Here is a 22,568-nt window from a genome sequence, read left to right on the forward strand (position 1 = left end):
ACTCAACTAATCGAGAAACTCCCTGTTAGATGTTTATTTTTCCGCTCAATTTTTCGCGCAATTTGTCTAACCCAACACGATTCTGGTCATTGTAGTAGGGCAGCAATTGCATCTCCTTGAACCACTCATTTACGCGCGGCCAGCGATCTGCTTTGATAGGCATCAAGAGGTCCAGTGTACTTAGTGTGGCCACTATGGCTAAATCCGCCACCGAAAGATGGTTGAGTGCGGTATAGCGAGATTGACGAAGAAACTGTTCCAACGCATCTATCGTCTTCTCGATCAGTTTGTGATGGTTCTTTGGATCGTTAAAAGCGCCAAAATTTTTACGCTGTAATGAAGGGCAATAAAACGGGTTTAAATTGCATTTGCAAATATGTCCCCAAATTTGCATTGCCTTCGATACTCACCATAACTTCTGATTCACGTTGAAATAAGTGACTATTGTTGAAGCACAACATATTGAAGACTTTCGCTCTCGTTAAAGTATCAGTTATGGCTAATGTATGCCCTGGTGCTGCGAATGTATCGCATAGGTACATCAATATAGCATGACTATCGATGAGCGTCAAGTCACCGTGACGCAGCACTGGAACCGTATGCATCGGATTTATCTGTAGTGAAACACATTTGAATTTCGATTTAAATTTTCACGCAAAAAAATAACCCAAACCGTGGGTACCTTTAAGAAGTCAGCAGTCAGCTGTCCACGGTTGAAGAGATTGATGTACTCGAATTTGATTCGATCCTTCACACCCAGTGCAGCGATCGTCAGCAGAACGCCACGTACCGGTGGGCTAACTTCATCGTAATACAGTACCATGCTTGGTGTAGCCATCTCGAGGAATGTGCAGCTTCGATACTGATTGATTTAATGAAACCGAGATTCGAACAGAGTGAACTGGAAAAAAAACAAGCGACACGTTTGTTTTTGCGGTTCAGAGCAGATCTGGTTTGAAACCTTAGCCGAATGCATTATTGCACGACTCGGTGCTTCCTAATGAAACGAACTGTGTGAAAATGAACAACCGTAAGCAATTGGCAAACAAGAAACATCAGTAAAAAACAGCATGTTACGAATTGAGGAGCTTATCAATATCGACGGGTGTTCGGTAAGTAGAAACGGCATTAGTAAATTGAACAAAATATTATAGCTCTTTAATGATTCCCACAGCATAGATGTAATTATCGTGTTATCGAGAAATATTGAGAAGCAACGTCGTCTACCAATGCGCGTTACGAAGGTGTTGAAAGTATCCCGCTGTGTCTACTCCAAGGTATGTAACAAACTTAATCGAATATTCAAATTATTATATATATTATTCTCCTAACTTCTCTAACTTTAATTTTAATGGGTACATAAGGGCTATTCATGAGAATATTTAAACACACTTGGCGCCACAGTTTTAATAAAGATATTTAGAATGTGTTAACCAATCCATCACTAATTACCATTGAAATATCAGATTTGCTAATATTACCTTGGAGCAGACGAAACAAAATACAGATAATAACGTTGTGCACACATCCGTACTAACCCGCATCTATTTCTCGTATCGTTATCGTTTGAAACCATTCCATTTTTAGTGGTAATGCGTGATTTTGGAAGACGTTTGGATGACTAATCCAACTCATGCCGAAAAAAGGGATGTTCCATTCAGCGTGTATAATCCACTAACCTGCAACATATCCGAATTTGCCCCTAACGTCTAGACATGTAATAAAATACCCGACGAAACGTATTAAAAACTACAAACAAAGCTGACAAAATGTGCGCAATCAAAAGCTTCTAATACAGCTGATAATCAATTATGTTAACCTTATATACTGCACAATCGATATCTAGCAGACCTGTTGCCGGCAAATGCGTGTGGTTTATCCGACTACTATTATACTCTACTTACAACTTACTCTCTACATTTAATACACACCTTTACATTAACAGTACTTTGGTTACCTATCCTTTACTTTATCTCTATTTTAATTAGTCCGCAATTAGTTCGTGCCAAAACTTATTTATCTATTGTTCTTTTTACATTTGATTCGTCTTATTTATTATTTATTTATCGTTGTTTGGTTGTATGTACTTCTTTATTATTTTTACTTCATCCTATCCCACTATTTATATGTATTTTTATGTTTACCTTGAATATTTATGCATTTGCTCATTTGTTTCTATTTTGTTTAATTTTTTCCTACAATTTGTTAAACACACTTCATCATCGTGCGTGTGCTGTACCATTTCAATGACACTGTAAAATGTATGCAACAATCAATTCACTACATACACTATCTGTCGTTTTGCGGTGACAAACGATACGATCGATACGAGGATCCATTTAACATCGAAGACCCGTTCGCCGATGCCGAGAACGATGCGCCATCTTCCGAAGGTTTGTCTTTTGCCTGAATTTGCCATTGGGACAAATGTGATGCTATATTTTACTTTTTATTTATTTTTTAGATCCTTTCTCAACTGCAGGCAGTAATGTGACAAACAACAACACTCTATCGAACAAATTTGATGCCAAGTTCAACAAATCGTCCACCGGCTCGCTGGAAACGCTGGATGAGCTGTTTAAGGGTGTACGGATTTCAGGTGACGGTGCAAACGATACAACATTGAACAATAACAGCGCTAACCGGCTGAATAACAACAGCAGTGCTCTTTCATCAAGGATTGCCGTCGTCAGCACGTCAGAACACTCAAGACATGCACAATAAAGGGAACAGGAAAAAACGTATGATACCATAGCTCTCGAACGCACTAACTCAACTAATCGAGAAATTCCCTCTTAGATGTTAATTTTTGCGTACAATTTTTCGCGCAACTTTTCTAACCCAGCACAATTCTGGTCATTGTAGTAGGGCAGCGCTTGCATCTCCTTGAACCACTCATTTACGCGCGGCCATCGATCTGCTTCGATAGGTACCAAGATGTCCAGTGTACTAAGTGTAGCCACTATGGCTAAATCCGCCACCGAAAGATGGTTGAGTGCGGTATAGCGAGATTGACGAAGAAACTGTTCCAACGCATCTATCGTCTCCTGGATCGGTTTGAGATGGTTCTTTGGATCGGTAATAGAACCACTAAAAATTTTACGCTGCAATGAGGGTCAATAAAACGGGTTTAAATTGCATTTGCAAATATGTGCCAGAGCGTGCCTTCGATACTCACCATAACTTCTGCGTCACGTTGAAATAGGTGGCTATTGTTGAAGCACAACATATTGAAGACTTTCGCTCTCGTTAAAGTATCAGTTATGGCTAATGTATCCCCTGGTGCTGCGAATGTATCGCATAGGTACATCAATATAGCATGACTATCGATGAGCGTCAAGTCACCGTGACGCAGCACTGGAACTGTATGCAGCGGATTTATCTGTGGTGAAACAAATTTGGATTTCGATTTAAATTTTCACGCAAAAAAATAACCCAAACCGTGGGTACCTTCAAGAAGTCAGCAGTCAGATGTCCACGGTCGAAGATACTGATGTACTCGAACTTGATTCGATCCTTCACACCCAGTGCAGCGATCGTCAGCAGAACGCCACGTACCGGTGGGCTAACTTCATCGTAATACATTACCATGCTTGGTGTAGCCATCTTGAGGAATGTGCAGCTTTGATACTGATTGATTTAATGAAACCGAGATTCGAACAGAGTGAACTGGAAAAAAAAACAAGCGACACGTTTGTTTTTGCGGTTCAAAGCAGATCTGGTTTGAAACCTTAGAACCGAAGAAAATGAACAACCGTAAGCAATTGGCAAACAAGAAACATCAGTAAAAAACAGCATGTTACGAATTGAGGAGCTTATCAATATCGACGGGTGCTCGGTAAGTAGAAACGACATTAGTAAATTGAACAAAATATTATAGCTCTTTAATGATTCCCACAGCATAGATGTAATTATCGTGTTATCGAGAAATATTGAGAAGCAACGTCGTCTACCAATGTGCGTTACGGAGGTGTTGAAAGTATCCCGCTGTGTCTACTCCAAGGTATGTAACAAACTTAATCGAATATTCAAATTATTATATATATTATTATCCTAACTTCTCTAACTTTAATTTTAATGGATACATAAGGGCTATTCATGAGAATATTGTTACGCCCTTGGCGCCACTGTTTTAATACAGATATTTAGAATGTGTTAACCAATCTATCACTAATTACCATTGAAATATCTGATTAGCAGAATTATATCGGTAAAGATTAAGCCAATTGTATGTGGTTCAAATCAACGAAAAATGATTTTGAGTAGTAGGTGTGACTCTTTTATCAATTTGCACCAATAGGGAGCATAATCATTCGATTAAGATTACATCAAGTGACCCTAAACTAAGCGTTCACCATCGTATCTGCACAATGGAAATAAAAATAATAATTCCTCTAGATAAAAAAATATAAGCACGATGCACATAACAGCTCAAAGTCCAAAATTGGTCTTCACTTCGGGGCCGTGCAACGATTCGTAGACCGTCAGTTCCGTACGAGATGTCTAACAAGCTGGTTCTATACACGCACACCATCAGTCCGGCCGGCCGTGCGGTCGAGCTCACCATCAAGGCATTGAACCTTGACGTTGAGATTAGGTATGTTTATCGCTATTTCGTAACACGGTGTAAGCAAACGTATTCAGACCAGATTGTGCACCTAAAAGCGCCGGTTTCGTTTTAGAGAAATGAACGTCTTCAAAGGTCAACATATGAACGATGAGTACAAGAAACTGAATCCGGTACAAACGATCCCAACGCTGGATGATAATGGGTTTTTGCTGTTTGATAGCCACGCGATTATAATTTATCTGGCCCGCCGGTATGGTGCTGGCTCGAACCTGTACACGGACGATTATGAGCAGCAGGCCCGTATCAATGCGGCCCTCTTCTTCGAAAGTTCGATTCTGTTCGCCCGGTTGCGTTTCTGTACGGACAATCTGACCGTGCTGGGAAAGAGTGAAATACCGGAGGAAAACTTGCAGCGAGCGATGGAGGGTTTGCAGCGATTTGAGAGTCTGCTGCAGGCGGATTATGTTGCCGGCGATCATTTGACGATCGCCGATTTGAGCTGCGTTAGCAGTGTGACCACGTTACATCTAATGCTAAAGCCCGCACCGACAGATTGTCCAAAAACTTTTGCTTGGATCGAGCGATTGGCCAAGTTACCGTACTACGAGGAGGTGATGAGTCGTGGCCTGAAAGCTGCTGGTAAGCTGGTGCAGACGCTTAGTGCAAAAAATAGTGCGTCGTTGTAAAGGGACCACCGTGTCAGTTGCAAAGATGCTCCCGGTTTCTCGTTTTACCTACCTTTGAGGAGGGAATCAAACACCGAACTGAACCCAACCAACCGACTTCAGTGTGGCCCGGATTAATTAAACTACTCTCGTCTCAGTATATCATCAATGTATTTGTGGCAACCAGCGATAAGCACACACCACGGTTCAGTATTCGGTGGTACATATTGTGTCCCGGTTAGGTTATTCTGTTTATCTGAGTTTACAGTTTCATGCAATTAATCTGTTTGTTGGATATCCACATTATGCTAACAATAAACATTGTGTACGCAGTGAGGCGCGTGTGTTGGTGACATTGAAAACGGAACCGGGCGTGACACCAACAAGATCGTAAACAAACCCCTTTTGTCTGCTTGTTTGTGTGTGTGTGTGTTACGCATACGCACTGTGAGAAACTATTCCAAATTTCAAGACCATAATTTGATCGTCTATTGGAAGCGGCAGCTGCTTTAGTTAGCTTTGATCGCATTTTTCAGTCTCAAAGATTCACAGATTTCGGCAAACTCGATAGCCCCTTCCTGGTTAAGCTGCTCATACTGTGGCAAAGTGTTTCTCAACCGATCAATCCAAGCCACGAGTGCCGGATACTTGGTACGATCCATCGGGAAAAACTCTTCCATCGTTGCTATCGTTGCGATGCAACTGATGTCGGCGAGGGTCAGCGTATTCCCCACCATAAAATCATCTACCAACGCATCGTTCAGTAGCTCATAGCCCTTCTGCATGTAATCGATCTTATGCTGCGGTACTTCCGATGATCCCTCGTATAGAATTGGTTCCTGAAGAAGCGGAAAAGCATGAATTAGACATGTAAACACACCTCGGATCGCTCTGCTATACTTACGAAATAGAATCTCAACCGTGAGAACAACACACCGGAGTCAAAGTGAAGACCAGCGTTTACCTTGGCCCTCGTGATCGGATCATCCGGGTACAGGCTGTGGTCCTGGCCATACTTGAGCACCAAATAGATGATGATGGCGTGACTATCACGCACGATAACACCACCATCATCGATTATCGGTATCGTGTGCTGCGGGTTTAGCTTCAGAAACTCATCCTTCCGGTGATCTCCAGCCAGCAGATTAATCGGCACGATGTCAAGCGAAAGTCCCAACAATTTTGCCGTCAATTCAACGGCACGTCCCGGTGGGCTAAGTTTCGCGGTGTAGAGCTTTATATTCGGCATTCTCTAGCGGGCGCGTGTGAAGCTGAGCGTAGTCTGACGGGTTCTAATCTTATTTCTTCACAGCGCTGATTGAGCGCGATGTGAATTGCAAATTAGCGCCGTTGCTGCTGATTTGAAGGTATTGGTGAGATAGTAAGCTTCCACTAAAGAAGATTGTACAAACAAACATGCGCTAGCCACTTTGAACGCCACTTTGAAGACGCTTTATACAATTGAAACACCAATGAAGCAGTCCTGGAGAAGATTTTCAAGAGAGACAAACTCTTAAAGAGTTTGATTGGTGAGACTAAGTGAGTTTAAGTTATTTAATTTTTATAATGACTTTCCTCCATCTTCGTAAAATACAGCTGAGCTACTGATTCAGCAACTTCCTGGTTTGTAGTCTTCTAACGTTGCTACTTTCCAAGATGCTTTACCTACGTGGCCAGCGTCATCCGATTGTCTATAATAAGATCATCGATAGAGTGTCGTTCAGCAGCTGGTACGTACGATAGAGATTGGAGATCTTCTCCTGAGATGTCCCAGTAGATCCGGATTATAGTATTGTTTCGTATGGACGTAAAATATGATATCGAGCGGACAGAACGCCCCAATTGAAGTGAAACGCCGCATGGACTTTAAAGCGAGTCACTCCGTCGGACTCGGAGGATACAGACTCATTCTGGCCGCAATTTGTCTCCAGACAAACAATCCCAGTGGGATCATCCCACACGATCGTATTAGTTTCATATTGTAGATCAACTAAGTCGTATGTTGGGAGTTTATCTGCTGGAAGTCCTTCTTTGATTGATCACCCGCCAACATATTGATCGACTAACGAAGCCAAGCGATAAAAAGCTAGAATATTTGTCGTCTTTTCATCGGCACGACCCGGTGGACTGAATTTCTCCGTATATAGCTTGCCTAATCAGCATTCTCTTTAATGTGCGCGTGCGGTCTGATGAATTCTAATCACATTTCCTTCCCGACTTTGAATCACGGCCGTGACGTGATTTAAAATTTAAACCTCCCTTCGTTGTTTTTAATCCTTTGTTTAGATAATAAGCTTCCCATTTCGTAGAGAAAAAAACATTATGATAACAATAGATAGTACACCCAAAAATCACTTTTAAAAAGCTTTATTCGATTTCAACATCACAATCATTTAAGTTGTGCTGATGAAGATTTTTCCTAATTGACTCCATGTTACTGAGCATTCGCTCGATTTTCCTCCAACTTTGCACGATACAACTGAGCTAGTTCCTCGGCACCTTCCTGGTTGGTAACCTTGTAGTATGGCAACTTTGCGAGACGCTCTACCCAAGCGATCAGCTTCGGGTGTTTGGCTCCATCGATCGGATACATGGCATGCATCGAAGAAATGGTAGCGATACAGCTCAGATCGGCCAGTGTCATCCGATTGCCCACAATGTAATCATCGATGAGAGTGTCATTCAGCAGCTGATACGCACGGTAGACATTGTCAATCTTCTCCTGAGATACCTCCGCACTTTTGTAGTACAGTACAGATTCCTAAGAATATACAAAAGAGCATGAAACAAGAAGCGTAATGCACGATATGATGAAAACGTTTTTACCACACAAAATCTCGCTCTGGCGAACAGTACGCCCGAATCGAAGTGCAACGCCGCATTGACCTTGGAACGAGTCACCACGTCGGTCGGATACAAACTATCATCTTTGCCATACTTTGTCACCAGATAGACGATGATCGCGTGGCTATCCCGTACGATCGTACCGTTGTCATCGATCAACGGAATCGTGTGCTGGGGGTTCAACTTCACGAAGTCCTCCTTCAGATGGTCACCCGCCAACAGATTAATCGGGACGATCTCAAGCTCGAGCCCAAGTGCCTTTGCCGTCAGCTCCACCGATCGACCCGGTGGGCTTAACTTAGCCGTGTACAGTTTGATGGTCGAGGGCATCGTTTCTCCAGGGATGCGTATTTCTGTCCGTTTCGTACAAATGTTTGCAATGGAATGAACATTTATTTCACGAATTCTATACTATTGCATATATGTGATTCCGCGTCGTGTAACGACGATGGGGTGGCAACATACACACACAAGGGCGAAAGCTGTTTGGTAAACATTTGCAAAAGCGCTTGATTAGATAATAAATGTTCGTTATAGGGAGGGCGAAACAAATTGAAGGATCGACGAAAAAACCGGCAAGCGAATGATGGTTTTTAAAACTTTTCTATGCAGTTGATAATTACTGTTTATTTTAGCGATTTTATTCTCTTCTATTATCTGATTGTTTTTCCTATTATTTTGTAATTTTTAATTTTCTTTTATCCTGTGGCTTTTTGTTTTATCAATTTTATCAATGTAATTATCAGCACATGATAAAAACGATTTCTTTGCATATTACTTACGAATGAAGGCATAGCACTTTTTCTATTTAATGAAAATAATTTCTTGATTTTGTTGACAAATTCAACAAACATCTTCCTTAAACTTAAGCATTTTTTTCCCTTAACTTTTAACATTTTCCTCCTTGTTAGCAAGTACAAACTTGCCCAGTAAATCTCTGTCGTTGTTTTTAATGAATTGATGAGATAATAAGCTTCCCATTTCGTAGAAAAAACACATTATGATAACAATAGATAGTACACCCAAAAATCACTTTTAAAAAGCTTTATTCCATTTCAACATCACAATCAATTAAGTAGTGCTGAAGAAGATTTTCCCTAATTAACTCCATGTTACTGAGCATTCGCACGATTTTCCGCCAACTTTGCGCGATACTCTTGAGCTAGTTCCTCGGCACCTTCCTGGTTGGTAACCTTGTAGTATGGCAACTTTGCGAGACGCTCTACCCAAGCGATCAGCTTCGGGTGTTTGGCTCCATCGATCGGAAAGACGATATGCATCGAAGAAATGGTAGCGATACAGCTCAGATCGGCCAGTGTCAACTGATTGCCCACAATATAATCATCGATGAGAGTGTCATTCAGCAGCTGATACGCACGGTAGACATTGTCAATCTTCTCCTGAGATACCTCCGTACTTTTGTAGTACAGTACAGATTCCTACGAATATACAAAAGAGCATGAAACAAGAAGCGTAATGCACGATATGATGAGAATGTGTTTACCATACAAAATCTCGCTCTGGCGAACAGTACGCCCGAATCGAAGTGCAACGCCGCATTGACCTTGGAACGAGTCACCGCGTCCGACGGATACAAACTATCATCTTTGCCATACTTTGTCACCAGATAGACGATGATCGCGTGGCTCTCCCATACGATCGTACCGTTGTCATCGATCAGCGGAATCGTGTGCTGGGGGTTCAACTTCACGAAGTCCTCCTTCAGATGGTCACCCGCGAACAGATTAATCGGGACGATCTCCAGCTCGAGCCCAAGTGCCTTTGCCGTCAGCTCCACCGATCGACCCGGTGGGCTTAACTTAGCCGTGTACAGTTTGATGGTCGAAGGCATCGTTTCTCCAGGGATGCGGTTACTGTCCGTTCCGTACAAATGTTTGCAATGGAATGAACATTCATTTCACGAATTCTATACTATTGCATACATGTGATTCCGCGATCACACGATGGGGTGGCAACATACGCACACAAGGGCAAACGCAGTTTGGGAAACATTTGCAAAAACGCTTGATTAGATAATAAACGTTCGTTATAGGGAGGCCGAAACAAATTGAGGGATCGACGAAAAAACCGGCAAGCGAATGATGGTTTTACTGACTGTTTATTTTTTACTTTTCTATGCGGTTGATAATTACTGTAGTCGCTTTTTTTTTCGACTGCGATCAATATGTTTATGTTCGTTTTTATTTGTGAATGTTTAGTTTAGCGATTTTATTATCTTCTGTCGTCTGTGTCTTTTTCCTATTAATGTGTCGTTCTTAGTTTTGTTTTAGCCTGTGGCTTTTTGTTTTATTGTGTAATTATCAGTACATGATAAGAAAGATTTCTTTGCATATTACTTCCGAATCATGACATAGCACTTTTTTATTTAAAGAAAATAATCTCTTGATTTTGTTGACAAATTCATTAAGCGTCTTCCTTACGCTTTAGCATTTTCCTCCTTTTTAGCAAGTACAAACTTGCCCAGTTCGGTACCACCGCCACCGTTAGCTTCCTCGTAGTATGGCAGCTGCTTCAAACGATCGATCCACCCATAAATCCGTGGATGTTCCGATCGTTCCAGCGGAACAACGCCCATTATGCTAGAAACCGTTGAAACGCAGCTAAAGTCGGCAATCGTCATTTTCGGTCCAGCGACAAAATCATCCACCAGTGTGTCCTCCAGCAAACGATACGATTTCTGCACGTACTCGACTCGATCCTCGGGAATATCTGATTGTCCGTAGAAAAGAATACGTTCCTGTTTGGGTGTGCGTCAAGAAAAGAAGTCAAGCATGTTCTAGAAGATTTGGTAAACGCGAGAGAAGTACCACTTACAAAAATGAAACGCATTCGTGCAAACAGAACACCAGATTCAAAGTGAAGGGCTGCATTCACGCGTGCCTGCGGAAGTGGATCCTTTGGGTACAGGGTGTCATCCTTGCCGTACTTCGTCACCAGATAGATCATGATCGCATGACTTTCGGTAATGATCGTACCATCGTCATCCAGCACCGGGATCGTATGTTGAGGGTTTAGCTAAAACGATCGCATGAAACAGTGTGATCATCATACACCAACTTTGCTAGAGATCAATTTGAAACCTTGAGCTGATACTAACCTTCAGGAACTCCGACTTCAAATGATCACCGGCGAGAAGATTAATGGTCTTCTGCTCCAGCTCCAATCCCAACGCTTTGGCTGTCATTTCCACGGCCCGGCACGGGGGGCTTAGGTGCAGCGTGTACAGAACCAGCTTTGGCATTTTGAGGCAAACACAGGACCGTTGCGAAGAAGCGACACACCCGTACTGATGGGTTTAGGTTTCGAGCATCGGATGTTGAAGCAATCATTTTCGGACGCGCATGGCTGTGTTCGTGGTACCAAGCGAGATAAGAAGGGGACTTTGCAAGTGTGCGTCTGTATTTATTGTGAAGTTAAAAAGCGCGTACCTTTTGTTGGGGGTAAGCGATGGCGTTGGCGAATAAAAATGAACACCAAAATCCGGTTTTCTTGTAGCAGCATATAGCGTTAAATGTTAATAATAAGCAACGTTTCACATTGGTTGGTTTGACACCACTTATAGTTTGACACACCTCTGTGTGGTACGAGTTAGGTTTGGCAACACTGTATATAACTATATAATGCGCTGCGCTATTTGAACTTGTAGTAGTATTTGGACAACAGTTGAAATAAACGTTTGTGAACTTAAAACCATTCGTGTTCTTTCGTGTCCGTTTTAACATTAAATTGCTGATCAACAAACGAAAACAAACATCTATTTCCTATCTCATTAGTTCGCTCATCGCTTGTAACACTTGTTTAGGCTTTAGCGTTCTCTGCCAACTGGTTCACTACGAATTGTCCCAACTCGGTCGCACCGATACCATTTGCTTGCTCATAGTACGGTAGCTGCTTCATACGTTCCATCCAGGCAGCTGTGCGCGGGAACTCCGAGCTATCCAATGGAATGAAACCCACCGTAGAGGCAACCGTCGAAATGCAGCTAAAATCCGCAATAGTCATTCGAGGCCCAGCTACAAAATCATCGTGCAAAGAATCCTCCAGCAGTCGGTATGCCTTCCTCACGTACTCGATACGATCCTGGGGAATTTCGGCTTTACGTGCGAAAATGACGAGCTCCTGCGAGTGCCAAAGGGGAATATTCTCGATTGAAAACTCTTTTTTTGGAGCTCAATGTTTTAATGTGACCTGTTCCACGTACCGTAATGAAGCGAAGCCGAGCAAATAGCACTCCAGACTCGAAATGGAGTGCCTCATTGACCCGAGCTTGCTGAACAATGTCGGACGGGTAGAGTGCATCAGTCTTACCAAACTTTTGCACCAAATAAATCATGATCGCATGACTTTCGCCAATGATTGTCCCATTATCATCCAGCACCGGAATCGTGTGCTTTGGGTTGAGCTGTAAGACGAGACAAATGTCTTAATATCCGAACGGGCTCGATGGTAAGTGAAGATACCTTCAAGAATTCCGGCTTTAGGTTGTCCCCAGCCAGCAGGTTCACCATCTTGCGGTCCAGCTCCAGGCCCAACGCTTTTGCGGTTAGTTCCACTGCTCGGCACGGTGGACTAAGGTGGACGGTGTACAGTACTGGGTGAGGCATCGTTCTTTTCTGCTCTACTTCCGACGACTTGACCAACTCGTGTGCTCCAATGTCAACAATCGACTGAAATACCATTTGGCCCAGCAAGGAACTTTTCAAAACGCACACCTGTTCAAAATCTGGCCAATGATTAAAATCATTATAAGTACACATGAGGTCTTTCCGGGTATGCTAAGCAAGTACAGCATGATAAGGAAAATCGCTATCTATCCACTCACGCATCAAGCTGTGTCATCATGCCCTCCTCTGCGCCGCTCTTGCGCCTGGTGAACCGTATGTACACAAATCATTGTAAATAACGAGCAGCACGTTTAAATGTTGGTACTTCTGTGTCTTGCGATATGAAATTTTTTTCTTCCCAGCTAAAAATTGTTTAAACAAACTTGCTTAAAATTTTCCTAATCTACACCTAATGACAAAGCTGACATCAGGACAACTTAAGCAGGTTTATTTTTGTCATCAATTAACGATGATACTCAGTGGAGGATCAATCTCCTTGGAGGCCCAGGGCGGAAATATAGTTGGGGCCTCTAATTTTAAAAACTATACAGGAGGGAAGGGGAACATTGAGGGGACTTGAAATGAGACAAGGCGAAAAGCGCAGTAAGGAGGGGCCTACTCCGCCTACCGTTTGATCCGCCGCTGGGCCGCCCCTAATCATCTTCTTCAAATGGTCCGCCAGGGCCATCACCATCTTCGAATACAATATCGGAACCGGCTATATCACCACCAACTCCAGTTCCCACTGTATCTGAACTCTTCAAAATGGAGCTACAATCATACGTGCGCCAGCTTAGAGAAGCTGCACGTGGTGGAATTTACAACTAAAGCATCTAAGGAACACTTTGCCATCGAATTGGTTCGCTCGCAGTGCTTCCGGGATATTCGCCATGCAACACTCAGTTGCAGCGGATACATGAGGCCACAGTATCAAAATTCAATGATCATTGTTTGTGCTTTTGGGCAAACCAGATCTGTTCATCACCGTGACTTGTAATCCGAATCTTGATAACAGGAATATAGTCCAGTACGATTTGCAGTACAGAATGAGCGAGTTACTAAGTTGTGAATTTCGATTTTTTGTTTATTTATTATTTAGTGGATTGTTTAACATTGTGTATCCCATTAGGCAAACAACGCAAATTTTATATAATAATAATAATTTGTGTTGTGCACAGTCGGTTAGATTTGCATAGCTTTTAGCAGTTGAAAACTAAAATGCTAGGTCAAGTTTTTGTATTGAAAGACTACCTCCATGATTATTCGCTCACGTCGATGTTTTAGGCGATGAACAAAAATTAACGGTTGATTTCTGTGGTGAGCTTCTACTTACTGAACTTTTTCAACAATTGATCATGTTTCATAGCATTCTTTGATCCATTAGGTGCAGGGCTCATCTCTAGTGCAGAGCCACGAGAGTTGACAAAATACTGACAAATTTGTCCAATGACCAAATCAACTGGTCAACTGTGAAAACTACTATACCATAGCCGCGCAAAAAATTGTTTTCAGATTTCCGATACCAGGAGAGCATGTTTTTCAAGAGGTGACATCTTCTTACCCCCTCTCCCGCCTTCTCCCTTCATCACTCACTTCCCGGCGCTTCCCGATGATAGTTGCAAATCCCAAGTGCAAGTGAGTTGGACGAAATGGGAAGTATCCCTTATCTCTCTCGCTCAAACTTTCCATTGACTGGTACGAAATTCCATACAAAACCAGCTGTTTTCAGATTTCCCATACCAGGAGAGTATGTTTTTCAAGAGGTAACACCTGATACCAGCCGAGCAAGATGGCGGCAAGATGACGGTAGATGGCGCGAAACTTCGTATGCAATTCCATACGAAATTCCGTACAAAACCAGCTGTTTTCAGATTTCCGATACCAGGAGAGCATGTTTTTCAAGAGGTGACAACGGGTACCAGCCGAGCAAGATGGCGGTCGAATAGCCTTCGATAAGCCGTCTATTAGCAGCCGATTAGCCGTCATCTACCCCCTCGTGTCACCTCCACCATGTGTCACCTCCCCCTCGTGTCACCACCCACCTCCGCCATCATGTCCGCCATCTTGTCCGCCATCTTGCCCGCCATCTTGTCCGCCATCTTGCCGCCATCTTGGCCGCCATCTTGGCCGCCATCTGGTCCGCCATCTTGTCCGCCATCTTTTCCGCCATCTTGGCCACCATCTTGGCCGCCATCTTGTCCGCCATCATGCCCACCATCTTGTCCGCCATCTTGTCCACCATCTTGTCCGCCATCTTGGCCGCCATTTTGTCCGCTATCTTGGCCGCCATCTTGTGTCCGCCATCTTGGCCGCCATCATGCCCACCATCTTGTCCGCCATCTTGTCCGCCATCTTGTGTCCGCCATCTTGTTCGCCATCTTGTCCGCTATTTTGGCCGCCATCTTGTCCGCCATCTTGTCCGCCATTTTGGCCGCCATCTTGTCCGCCATCTTGTCCACCATCATGCCCACCATCTTGGCCGCCATCTTATCCGCCATCTTGTCCGCCATCTTCTCAACCATCTTGTCCGCCATCTTGGCCGTCATCTTGTCCCCCATCTTGGCCACCATCTTGACCGCCATCTTGTTCGCCATCTTGTCCGCCATCTTGGCCGCCATCTTGTCCGCCATCTTGTGTCCGCCATCTTGGCCGCCATCTTGTGTCCGCCATCTTGGCCGCCATCTTGTCCGCCATCTTGTTCGCCATCTTGTCCGCCATTTTGACCTCCATCTTGTCCGCCATCTTGTCCGCCATCTTTTCCGCCATCTTGTCCTCCATCTTGTGTCCGTCATCTTGGCCACCATCTTGGCCGCCATCTTGTCCGCAACTTGTCCGCCATCTTGGCCGCCATCTTTTCCGCCATCTTGGCCGTCATCTTGTGTCCGCCATCTTGGCCGCCATTTTGTCCGCCATCTTGGCCACCATCTTGTCCGCCATCTTGGCCACCATCTTGTGTCCGCCATCTTGGCCACCATCTTGTGTCCGCCATCTTGTCCGCCATCTTGGCCGCCATCTTGTCCGCCATCTTGGCCGCCATCTTGTCCGCCATCTTGTCCGCCATTTTGGCCGCCATCTTGTCCGCCATCTTGTTCGCCATCTTGATCGCCATCTTGGCCGCCATCTTGTTCGCCATCTTGATCGCCATCTTGGTCGCCATCTTGTGTCCGCCATATTTTCCGCCATCTTGGCCACCATCTTGTGTCCGCCATCTTTTCCGCCATCTTGGCCACCATCTTGTGTCCGCCATCTTGTCCGCCATCTTGGCCGCCATCTTGTGTCCGCCATCTTGTTCGCCATCTTGTCCGCCATCTTGGCCGCCATCTTGTCCGCCATCTTGGCCGCCATCTTGTCCGCCATCTTGTGTCCGCCATCTTGGCCGCTATCTTGTTCGCCATCTTGGCCGCCATCTTGTGTCCGCCATCTTTTCCGCCATCTTGGCCGCCATCTTGTGTCCGCCATCTTGTCCGCCATCTTGACCGCCATCTTGTCCGCCATCTTGTGTCCGCCATCTTGTCCGCCATCTTGTCCGCCATTTTGGCCGCCATCTTGTGTCCGCCATCTTGGCCGCCATCTTGTGTCCGCCATCTTGTGTCCGCCATCTAATGTCCGCCATCTTGTCCGCCATCTTGTGTCCGCCATCTTGTGTCCGCCATCTTGTTCGCCATCTTGTCCGCAATCTTGTCCGCCATCTTGGCTGCCATCTTGTGTCCGCCATCTTGTCCGCCATCTTGGCCGCCATCTTGTCCGCCATCTTGGCCGCCATCTTGTCCGTCATCTTGTCCGCCATCTTGGCCGCCATCTTGTGTCCGCCATCTTTTCCGCCATCTTGGCCGCCATCTTTTCCGCCATTTTGGTTGCCATCTTGTCCGCCTTCTTGGTCGCCAGGGGGGGGGAAGGAAGATGTCACCTCTTGAGAGACATGCTCTCCTGGTATCGGAAATCTGAAAACAGCTGGTTTATATGGAAAGTTAGTGTATAAACATTGCATACCTTACAGCGCATTGCATTGCAAGTTGATTGCATACCTTCCGGCGAAGTACCAGGAGCTACCTCTTCTGTGGATGCTCTCCTGGTATTATACATTCAAAATCTGGTAGTTTTCGAAGAAATTTTTCACGACCAACGGGAAAGTTAGTGTTTAAACATTGCATACTTTTCGGCGGTTTTCGAGCAAAATTGCTGTAAAATTTTACTCGACCAACGGGAAAGTTAGTGTTTAAATATTGCATACCTTTCGGCGGTTTTCGACCAAAATTGCTGTACAAGGTGCTACCTCTTCCGTGGATGCTTTCCTGGTATCGGAAATCGGAAAACAGCTGGTTTTGTATGGAATTTCTTACCAGCCGACGGAAAGTTTGAGCAAGATGAAGGATGCTTTCCCTTTTTTTGATATTACTTATTAGCGATCGTTCTCACGTGTTTGATAGTATGCAATAGCAATTGTGATGGGCAAATTTGTCCCAAGCTGCAGATGTCACCTCTGGGAAACCATGCTCTCTTGGTATCGGAAATCTGAAAACAATTGTGTGCATTGATTTCTTCAAGTATTCGTGTTAGTTCTTCGTGGATAGTTCTTCGTTTTTCGTGTTCTTTTTTTAATTTAGATCAACGATTTCGCAGTGATGATCTTAAACCGTATGGATTTAGAATTGGAAATTTTAGAACAATTTCAGTCTAACAACGATGCAAATGTTACCGAGATTACAACAATGTAGTTTGAACAGTATTCCACACGGGGATATGATGAAGTGTTTGGAAAGTGGGTGGACATAAGTTGAACCTACAATCCAGCTTCGAATAAGTAATAATCAAGAAATACAGAAATGGTATTCCAAAAACCATGAGGTATGAAATATCAAACGAAAAAGAGAGTTCTAATGATAGCAATATGATTTTATTCATTTTCTATGACAATGCTAGCTATGTCGTAGTACACTGACAGATTGTGTCGGTTATAACATCATTACCGGCTTGCAAACTTGCAAAAATTGTGACGAACAAAATATTAAACACAATACTCCACCACTATACTGTTCCGAAACACGCAAGCAGGACATTTTCACGGTTCAATCGGTGAGAGAAAACAATACCACACCACGAGTATCGCAATGGCAATAGCTTGCGAATATTGCGTAAGTGAAAATAAGCATGGTTTCTATTCTAGCATCTAATGGTAGGATCATTTACGAACAGATGAAAAAATATTAATATCTTGAGATCGAAAATCCCGTTCAAGAAATAGAATACATTAATAAGTTGAAGTAAAAAGGGTTTACGGGGCGGCCAGATGGAGTATTGGTAGCGCAGCCGGTCGGCACCTTACCTTTTTGATAAGATTTTGTGCTATACATTAAATCTGCTGTTAAATTTCCAAAAAATGCACAATCGGCACAAGTTGTTTGGGGCCCCCAACACGGCGAGGCCGTAGGCGACCGCCTACTCCGCCTACCGTTTGGTCCGCCGCTGATGATACTTAATGATGCACAATGAGTGAACAATGACCAAAACATACCAGCTTTAGGATCAGTTGATAAACTTTTAGTAGCTTTGGTGTCCAAACCATGTTTCGGCTGAAGATAGGGTTTCTCTATAGCTTATCGTTCTCGAAGCGACAACCCCATCAACTTATCTTTCATCGTTCGTGAAAAGATAATATCCAGCTAGAGGATCGTAGGCAGCACTACGATACGCCACGATAGGGCAACCTTATAGTTAGTTAAAGTTGGATCATCCTCTTTCACACACATCGTCCGGGGAACGATGGACAAGCTGGTGCTGTACACGAACAAAAAGAGTCCGCCATGTCGCGCAGTGAAACTGACCGCCCGTGCCCTTGGCATCGAGTTGATCGAGAAGGAGATGACACTCATGCGAGGTGACAAGCTGATGGAGGAGTTCCTAAAGGTATTGTTGTGGGCAGGCTCAGTGGATGATGTCGAAGCTTACACTCTGCAAGTTGTCTAGGTCAACCCGCAGCAAACGATACCGGTGCTGGATGATGGAGGAATCGTTATCACCGCCAGTCACGCCATCATGATTTATCTCGTGTGTAAGTACGGTAGCGATGATAGTCTCTACCCGAACGATCTCGTACGGCGGGCACGGGTCCACACGGCACTACACCTGGAAGCGGGAGTCATCTTTTCGCGGCTAAGTTTTTTGTTTGTTCGTATTTGCTGTACAATATTTCCTGCAAAAGGATGGTAAAATGTTTGAGTACTTCCACAGGAACCGGTCATTTATTCGGGCAAATCGTACTTCCACTCCGATCGTGTTGAGCACATCCGGAAAGCGTACCGCTTGTTGGAGGACTCGCTCGTGAAGGAGTACATGGTTGGCGATAGTTTAACGATAGCCGATTTTAGCTGCATCTCAAGCGTCGCTTCTCTGGTCGGTGTGGTACCCCTGGACGAGACTAAATTCCCAAAGATCGTAGCCTGGATAAAGCGCATGCAGGAGCTACCCTATTACGAGGAAGCGAATGGCACTGGAGCGCTCGAGCTGGCCGAGTTTGTGCTCGGGAAGAAGGAAGCAAACGCCTCGCAGTTTTTGTGACACATGATGGAATCTCCAGAAGAATAAAAGCGTTTTACATTTCAAATGCGATTGGAAAGCTTTATTTCTCACTGAGTACTTTGCCTTTTAAATGCAACGTTTTGGGACTGAAATGCGCCGCCACAAGCTAGACTTTGCCGAGTTTCTGATTGTACAGCTGCTGTGCCTCGTTGGCACGATCGGTGTTAATCTCTTTGTAGTTCGGCATAGTTTGCTCGAGACGCTTCAGGTAGGCCACCACCGTCGGATATTTGGTGGCATCGGCCGGGAACAGTGCGTTGAGCGTGCTGAGCGACGTGCTGACGGAAATGTCCGCCAGTGTGATAGCACTGCCGACCAGATAATCCGTACCTCCAGTTTTAAGTGTTGCTTCCAGCAGCTCATACGCCTTCAGCACTGAGTCGATCTTTTCCTGCGGTACCTCCGTCTGTCCCCAGTAAAATACCGGCTCGAGAATCCACCGCAACCGAGCGAACAGCACGCCCGATTCAAAGTGCAACAGCGCATTGATGTTCGCCTGCTTGACCAAATCCTTCGTCGGATAGAGGCTATCATCTTTCGCGTACTTCGACGCAAGATAGATAATGATGGCGTGACTGTCGTACAGCGGAACACCATTATCGTTGATGGTGGGTACCGTGTGCATCGGATTCATCTGAAAGAAACGCGGCACATTGAGAGAGGTGTGGGTGTGATGCACGTCCCCTTGATTCAACGTGATCTCACCTTGAGGAATTCGGGCGTCAGCTGTTCCTTCTTGGCCAGATCGATGTACTGCACATCCAGATCTAGCCCGATCATTTTGGCCGTCAGTTCTACGGCTCTGCCGGCCGGTGTACGGCGGGTACTGTACAAAACGATCGGTGCCATGACGCAGAATTGTTTCTCCTTCCAATACGAATGTTAGGCAAAGACTGCCTGCTGCGATGGGGGGAAAGTATTTTAAGCTACGTCTCGATGCGTAAACGTGTGCGTTTGATCATCAAACCGAACGTGCACACTGACTGCGGCGTGTGTGTGTGTGTGTGTGTGTGTGTGTGTGTGTGTGTGTGTTGGAAACCGGTTCGTAGCCGTGTTGGTGAAGTCAGCCCTTAAATAGCCGATTATCGATAGGGGTGGTTTCTCAAAATTTGTGCATTTTTATTATTTTAAACATTGTAAAATAAATATTTTTTTTTGTTCAATCAGATAAAAACAGCAGTAACTAGAAAATTGCGATGAAATTTTATTATTTACGAACATATTTATACTAAGTAGTTACTAAGTAATTATGGATAATAATCTCGAGTTGTAATCACATTGTTAATTCTAGTATATAACACCTTTCTGGTCCATGTTAGAAAGAACATTTGAAAGAAAACACGAAAACTTCTCTAACCCAAACGCAACGTACGAGATTCATCTGGTTTCTAGTCACGTCACGAGATTGATACTGGACAACCCAACCGAAAAGTGTGTAAGAAGTAGTGCAATTTAAGATAAAGTAATCAGTTTCATTAACCTACTACCATAGGTGGAACATAAAGTGATGGAGCTACCTAATCGATTCGAATGATCACCGAAAAATGCTCCTTCCGTTTCCCAGCACAGTTTCCTAAATGGATCAATCTAAAACTTCCCACACACGATCGCCGTGAATGAATGTACACACGGGCACAAAATCCATTTCCAGTGCCTCAATCGGAAATAAAAGCATCCAACCGGTACATGTCCACCCACCGAACGGCAATCTTCCGTACCGTGTCGAAATAACCTTGGCAAAAAGGCACCAAAGCAAAACCCCCGTTCATCGGATTGTCCATGGTCCGCATGCACGCTGTCGAATAAATCATTCCAACTCGCTTTAGCATGTGCCGGTAGCCAACTTCCTCCATGGTGGCAAGTGAGTTCCGCACACAAATCAGCATCGCACCGTAAACGCCCCAAAACCACCAATCGGGTTAGGGAAATATGCAGTTCGGTGCCGGTCGGTGACACACTTTTCATCAACAATGGCGATTTAAGATTAATTTCATTCGCTTTCATTTTCCACCGTGGATGGGGTGTTGCAGGGCCCGGGCCGTGTCCTATCTGTGTACCGTGAGAAGTCGACCAGTAGGCGGAGGTGTAGATCATTCTGTTGCTGGATGGAAGAAGGTCTCCGCGCAGAAGAGTCAACGCCGTTCCGCATCATGTGATGCCGTGCGGCGGCCATATACGACCGGAAGCGTCCGCTGACAGTGTTTGCGCGTAGGCGACGTGTATGGACTGGAATGTGTGGGCCTTTTTTGTGTTATGGTCACTACCAGGTCCCGTCACGATAGTCGATCGGAATTGGCGGTGGTCATAGCAGGTGGTTCGTTTTGATCATTACCATTCGAGCGCCGAGCGAGGGCTTCGAATGACGTCTTTGTTTCGCTGGACTCGATGTCGTTATTGTGCGCAAAACAAAGCGAATGTATTGTCATGTACAGGAAAACACTTCTATGATGAGTTTCCCACCCTTACATGAATTGTTTTTCATTGCTCTACGCGATCGGATTAGGGCCACAAAATTGCTATATTAAAACTCGGGTTTTGTCTCATCAATGATCTCTTTCTCATTATTCTTTCCCCTTAATTAAACGAAAGTAGTGATCGAAATCTAACCCAACAAACCGAAACTATGGTGCAATCTTTCATAAAAGATCTCGACAGCTCTGTGGACATTCGGCTACTGCCTACCGTTCGGGTTATTGCTGATTGTCTCCCTACGAAAAAAAAAAACGAAATGCAAAATCTTAAAGTGCACGTGCCTTCAAGACCTTCATTCCATGCCATCCTACCATGTTCTGGTTTTTGTTTTACTGTCTCACTTTTTCTTCGCTCTGGTTCGATCTCTGGTTTGCCGTGCCTCAATGCTCCTTCACTTTGGAGGAGATCCGTGGAAGGAGCATCACCATGGCGCACAGGGTATAATGGTCGCAAAACCAGTTTTTGGTACGAACATTGCGCCAGCCGAACCAAGCCTCTCTCGCTAAACCGGGCTGTTATGTTTGTTATGCGACGAAGGCTATATGCAAGAGCACTCCACACCCTTTGGATCGGACACACAATTTGCAGAGCATGTCCTACTAATCTTTGGCGAAGAGTTGAAATTGTAGGAATAAAGATACATACAACAGCATATTTTATTAGTTGGTAATTCGTAATTTTAATTCTTCAATTCAGAAAAGCTTTCTTAGACCGAATTCCATTTTTCCATCGTTCTTACAAAACTCACCGCTTACCCAATCCATTCATCTTGTAGTATTCTTGCACGATAAAAAAAAACTGAACAACAAACAAACG

At 44.4% G+C, this 22,568-nt stretch overlaps 8 protein-coding genes and 1 long non-coding RNA gene across 10 annotated transcripts; 3 read left to right on the forward strand and 6 right to left on the reverse strand.

Moving 5' to 3' along the window:
* Positions 1-25: 25 nt before the first annotated feature.
* Positions 26-5,329, reverse strand: LOC128301913 (glutathione S-transferase E14-like). 2 transcript variants are annotated; one of them, XM_053038584.1, is made up of 4 exons: positions 5,309-5,327; positions 683-1,010; positions 411-614; positions 26-331 (listed from the first exon to the last, which is right to left on the reverse strand). In XM_053038584.1, exons 2-4 carry the CDS (start codon positions 836-838, stop codon positions 26-28), a joined length of 666 nt encoding a protein of 221 aa, XP_052894544.1. In that variant the 5' UTR covers positions 839-1,010; positions 5,309-5,327. The 2 variants fall into 2 exon arrangements, with proteins under 2 accessions (XP_052894544.1, XP_052894543.1); XM_053038583.1 differs by lacking the exons at positions 26-331; positions 411-614; positions 683-1,010 and adding exons at positions 2,201-3,104; positions 3,179-3,382; positions 3,451-3,669 and having other exon boundaries at positions 5,309-5,329.
* On the forward strand, positions 1,221-2,601 carry LOC128301914 (uncharacterized). The gene is made up of 3 exons (XR_008287358.1): positions 1,221-1,277; positions 2,352-2,393; positions 2,465-2,601. It is a non-coding gene; the product is annotated as an uncharacterized LOC128301914 (long non-coding RNA).
* LOC128301911 (glutathione S-transferase 1-like) lies at positions 4,399-5,411 on the forward strand. The gene is made up of 2 exons (XM_053038582.1): positions 4,399-4,597; positions 4,683-5,411. Exons 1-2 carry the CDS (start codon positions 4,500-4,502, stop codon positions 5,254-5,256), a joined length of 672 nt encoding a protein of 223 aa, XP_052894542.1. The 5' UTR covers positions 4,399-4,499; the 3' UTR covers positions 5,257-5,411.
* Positions 5,412-5,612: 201 nt separating this feature from the next.
* Positions 5,613-6,484, reverse strand: LOC128301910 (glutathione S-transferase 1-like). Its single transcript, XM_053038581.1, has 2 exons — positions 6,140-6,484; positions 5,613-6,074 (listed from the first exon to the last, which is right to left on the reverse strand). Exons 1-2 carry the CDS (start codon positions 6,482-6,484, stop codon positions 5,745-5,747), a joined length of 675 nt encoding a protein of 224 aa, XP_052894541.1. The 3' UTR covers positions 5,613-5,744.
* Positions 6,485-7,593: 1,109 nt separating this feature from the next.
* Positions 7,594-8,445, reverse strand: LOC128301908 (glutathione S-transferase 1-like). The gene is made up of 2 exons (XM_053038579.1): positions 8,062-8,445; positions 7,594-7,996 (listed from the first exon to the last, which is right to left on the reverse strand). Exons 1-2 carry the CDS (start codon positions 8,407-8,409, stop codon positions 7,670-7,672), a joined length of 675 nt encoding a protein of 224 aa, XP_052894539.1. The 5' UTR covers positions 8,410-8,445; the 3' UTR covers positions 7,594-7,669.
* A 718-nt stretch (positions 8,446-9,163) lies between these two features.
* LOC128301909 (glutathione S-transferase 1-like) lies at positions 9,164-9,967 on the reverse strand. Its single transcript, XM_053038580.1, has 2 exons — positions 9,584-9,967; positions 9,164-9,518 (listed from the first exon to the last, which is right to left on the reverse strand). The coding sequence occupies exons 1-2, from the start codon at positions 9,929-9,931 to the stop codon at positions 9,192-9,194; spliced, it is 675 nt and encodes a 224-aa protein (XP_052894540.1). The 5' UTR covers positions 9,932-9,967; the 3' UTR covers positions 9,164-9,191.
* Positions 9,968-10,436: 469 nt separating this feature from the next.
* On the reverse strand, positions 10,437-12,772 carry LOC128302650 (uncharacterized). The gene is made up of 6 exons (XM_053039516.1): positions 12,561-12,772; positions 12,302-12,502; positions 11,905-12,219; positions 11,198-11,386; positions 10,915-11,115; positions 10,437-10,837 (listed from the first exon to the last, which is right to left on the reverse strand). Exons 1-6 carry the CDS (start codon positions 12,702-12,704, stop codon positions 10,517-10,519), a joined length of 1,371 nt encoding a protein of 456 aa, XP_052895476.1. The 5' UTR covers positions 12,705-12,772; the 3' UTR covers positions 10,437-10,516.
* Positions 12,773-18,464: 5,692 nt separating this feature from the next.
* On the forward strand, positions 18,465-19,377 carry LOC128305149 (glutathione S-transferase 1-like). Its single transcript, XM_053042467.1, has 3 exons — positions 18,465-18,608; positions 18,669-18,869; positions 18,933-19,377. The coding sequence occupies exons 1-3, from the start codon at positions 18,465-18,467 to the stop codon at positions 19,257-19,259; spliced, it is 672 nt and encodes a 223-aa protein (XP_052898427.1). The 3' UTR covers positions 19,260-19,377.
* Positions 19,286-20,160, reverse strand: LOC128305148 (glutathione S-transferase 1-like). Its single transcript, XM_053042466.1, has 2 exons — positions 19,986-20,160; positions 19,286-19,914 (listed from the first exon to the last, which is right to left on the reverse strand). Exons 1-2 carry the CDS (start codon positions 20,127-20,129, stop codon positions 19,387-19,389), a joined length of 672 nt encoding a protein of 223 aa, XP_052898426.1. The 5' UTR covers positions 20,130-20,160; the 3' UTR covers positions 19,286-19,386.
* Positions 20,161-22,568: the final 2,408 nt, after the last annotated feature.

The sequence above is a fragment of the Anopheles moucheti genome, chromosome 3 (genome assembly GCF_943734755.1).
Source record: "Anopheles moucheti chromosome 3, idAnoMoucSN_F20_07, whole genome shotgun sequence".
Taxonomy (NCBI): Eukaryota; Metazoa; Arthropoda; class Insecta; order Diptera; family Culicidae; genus Anopheles; species Anopheles moucheti.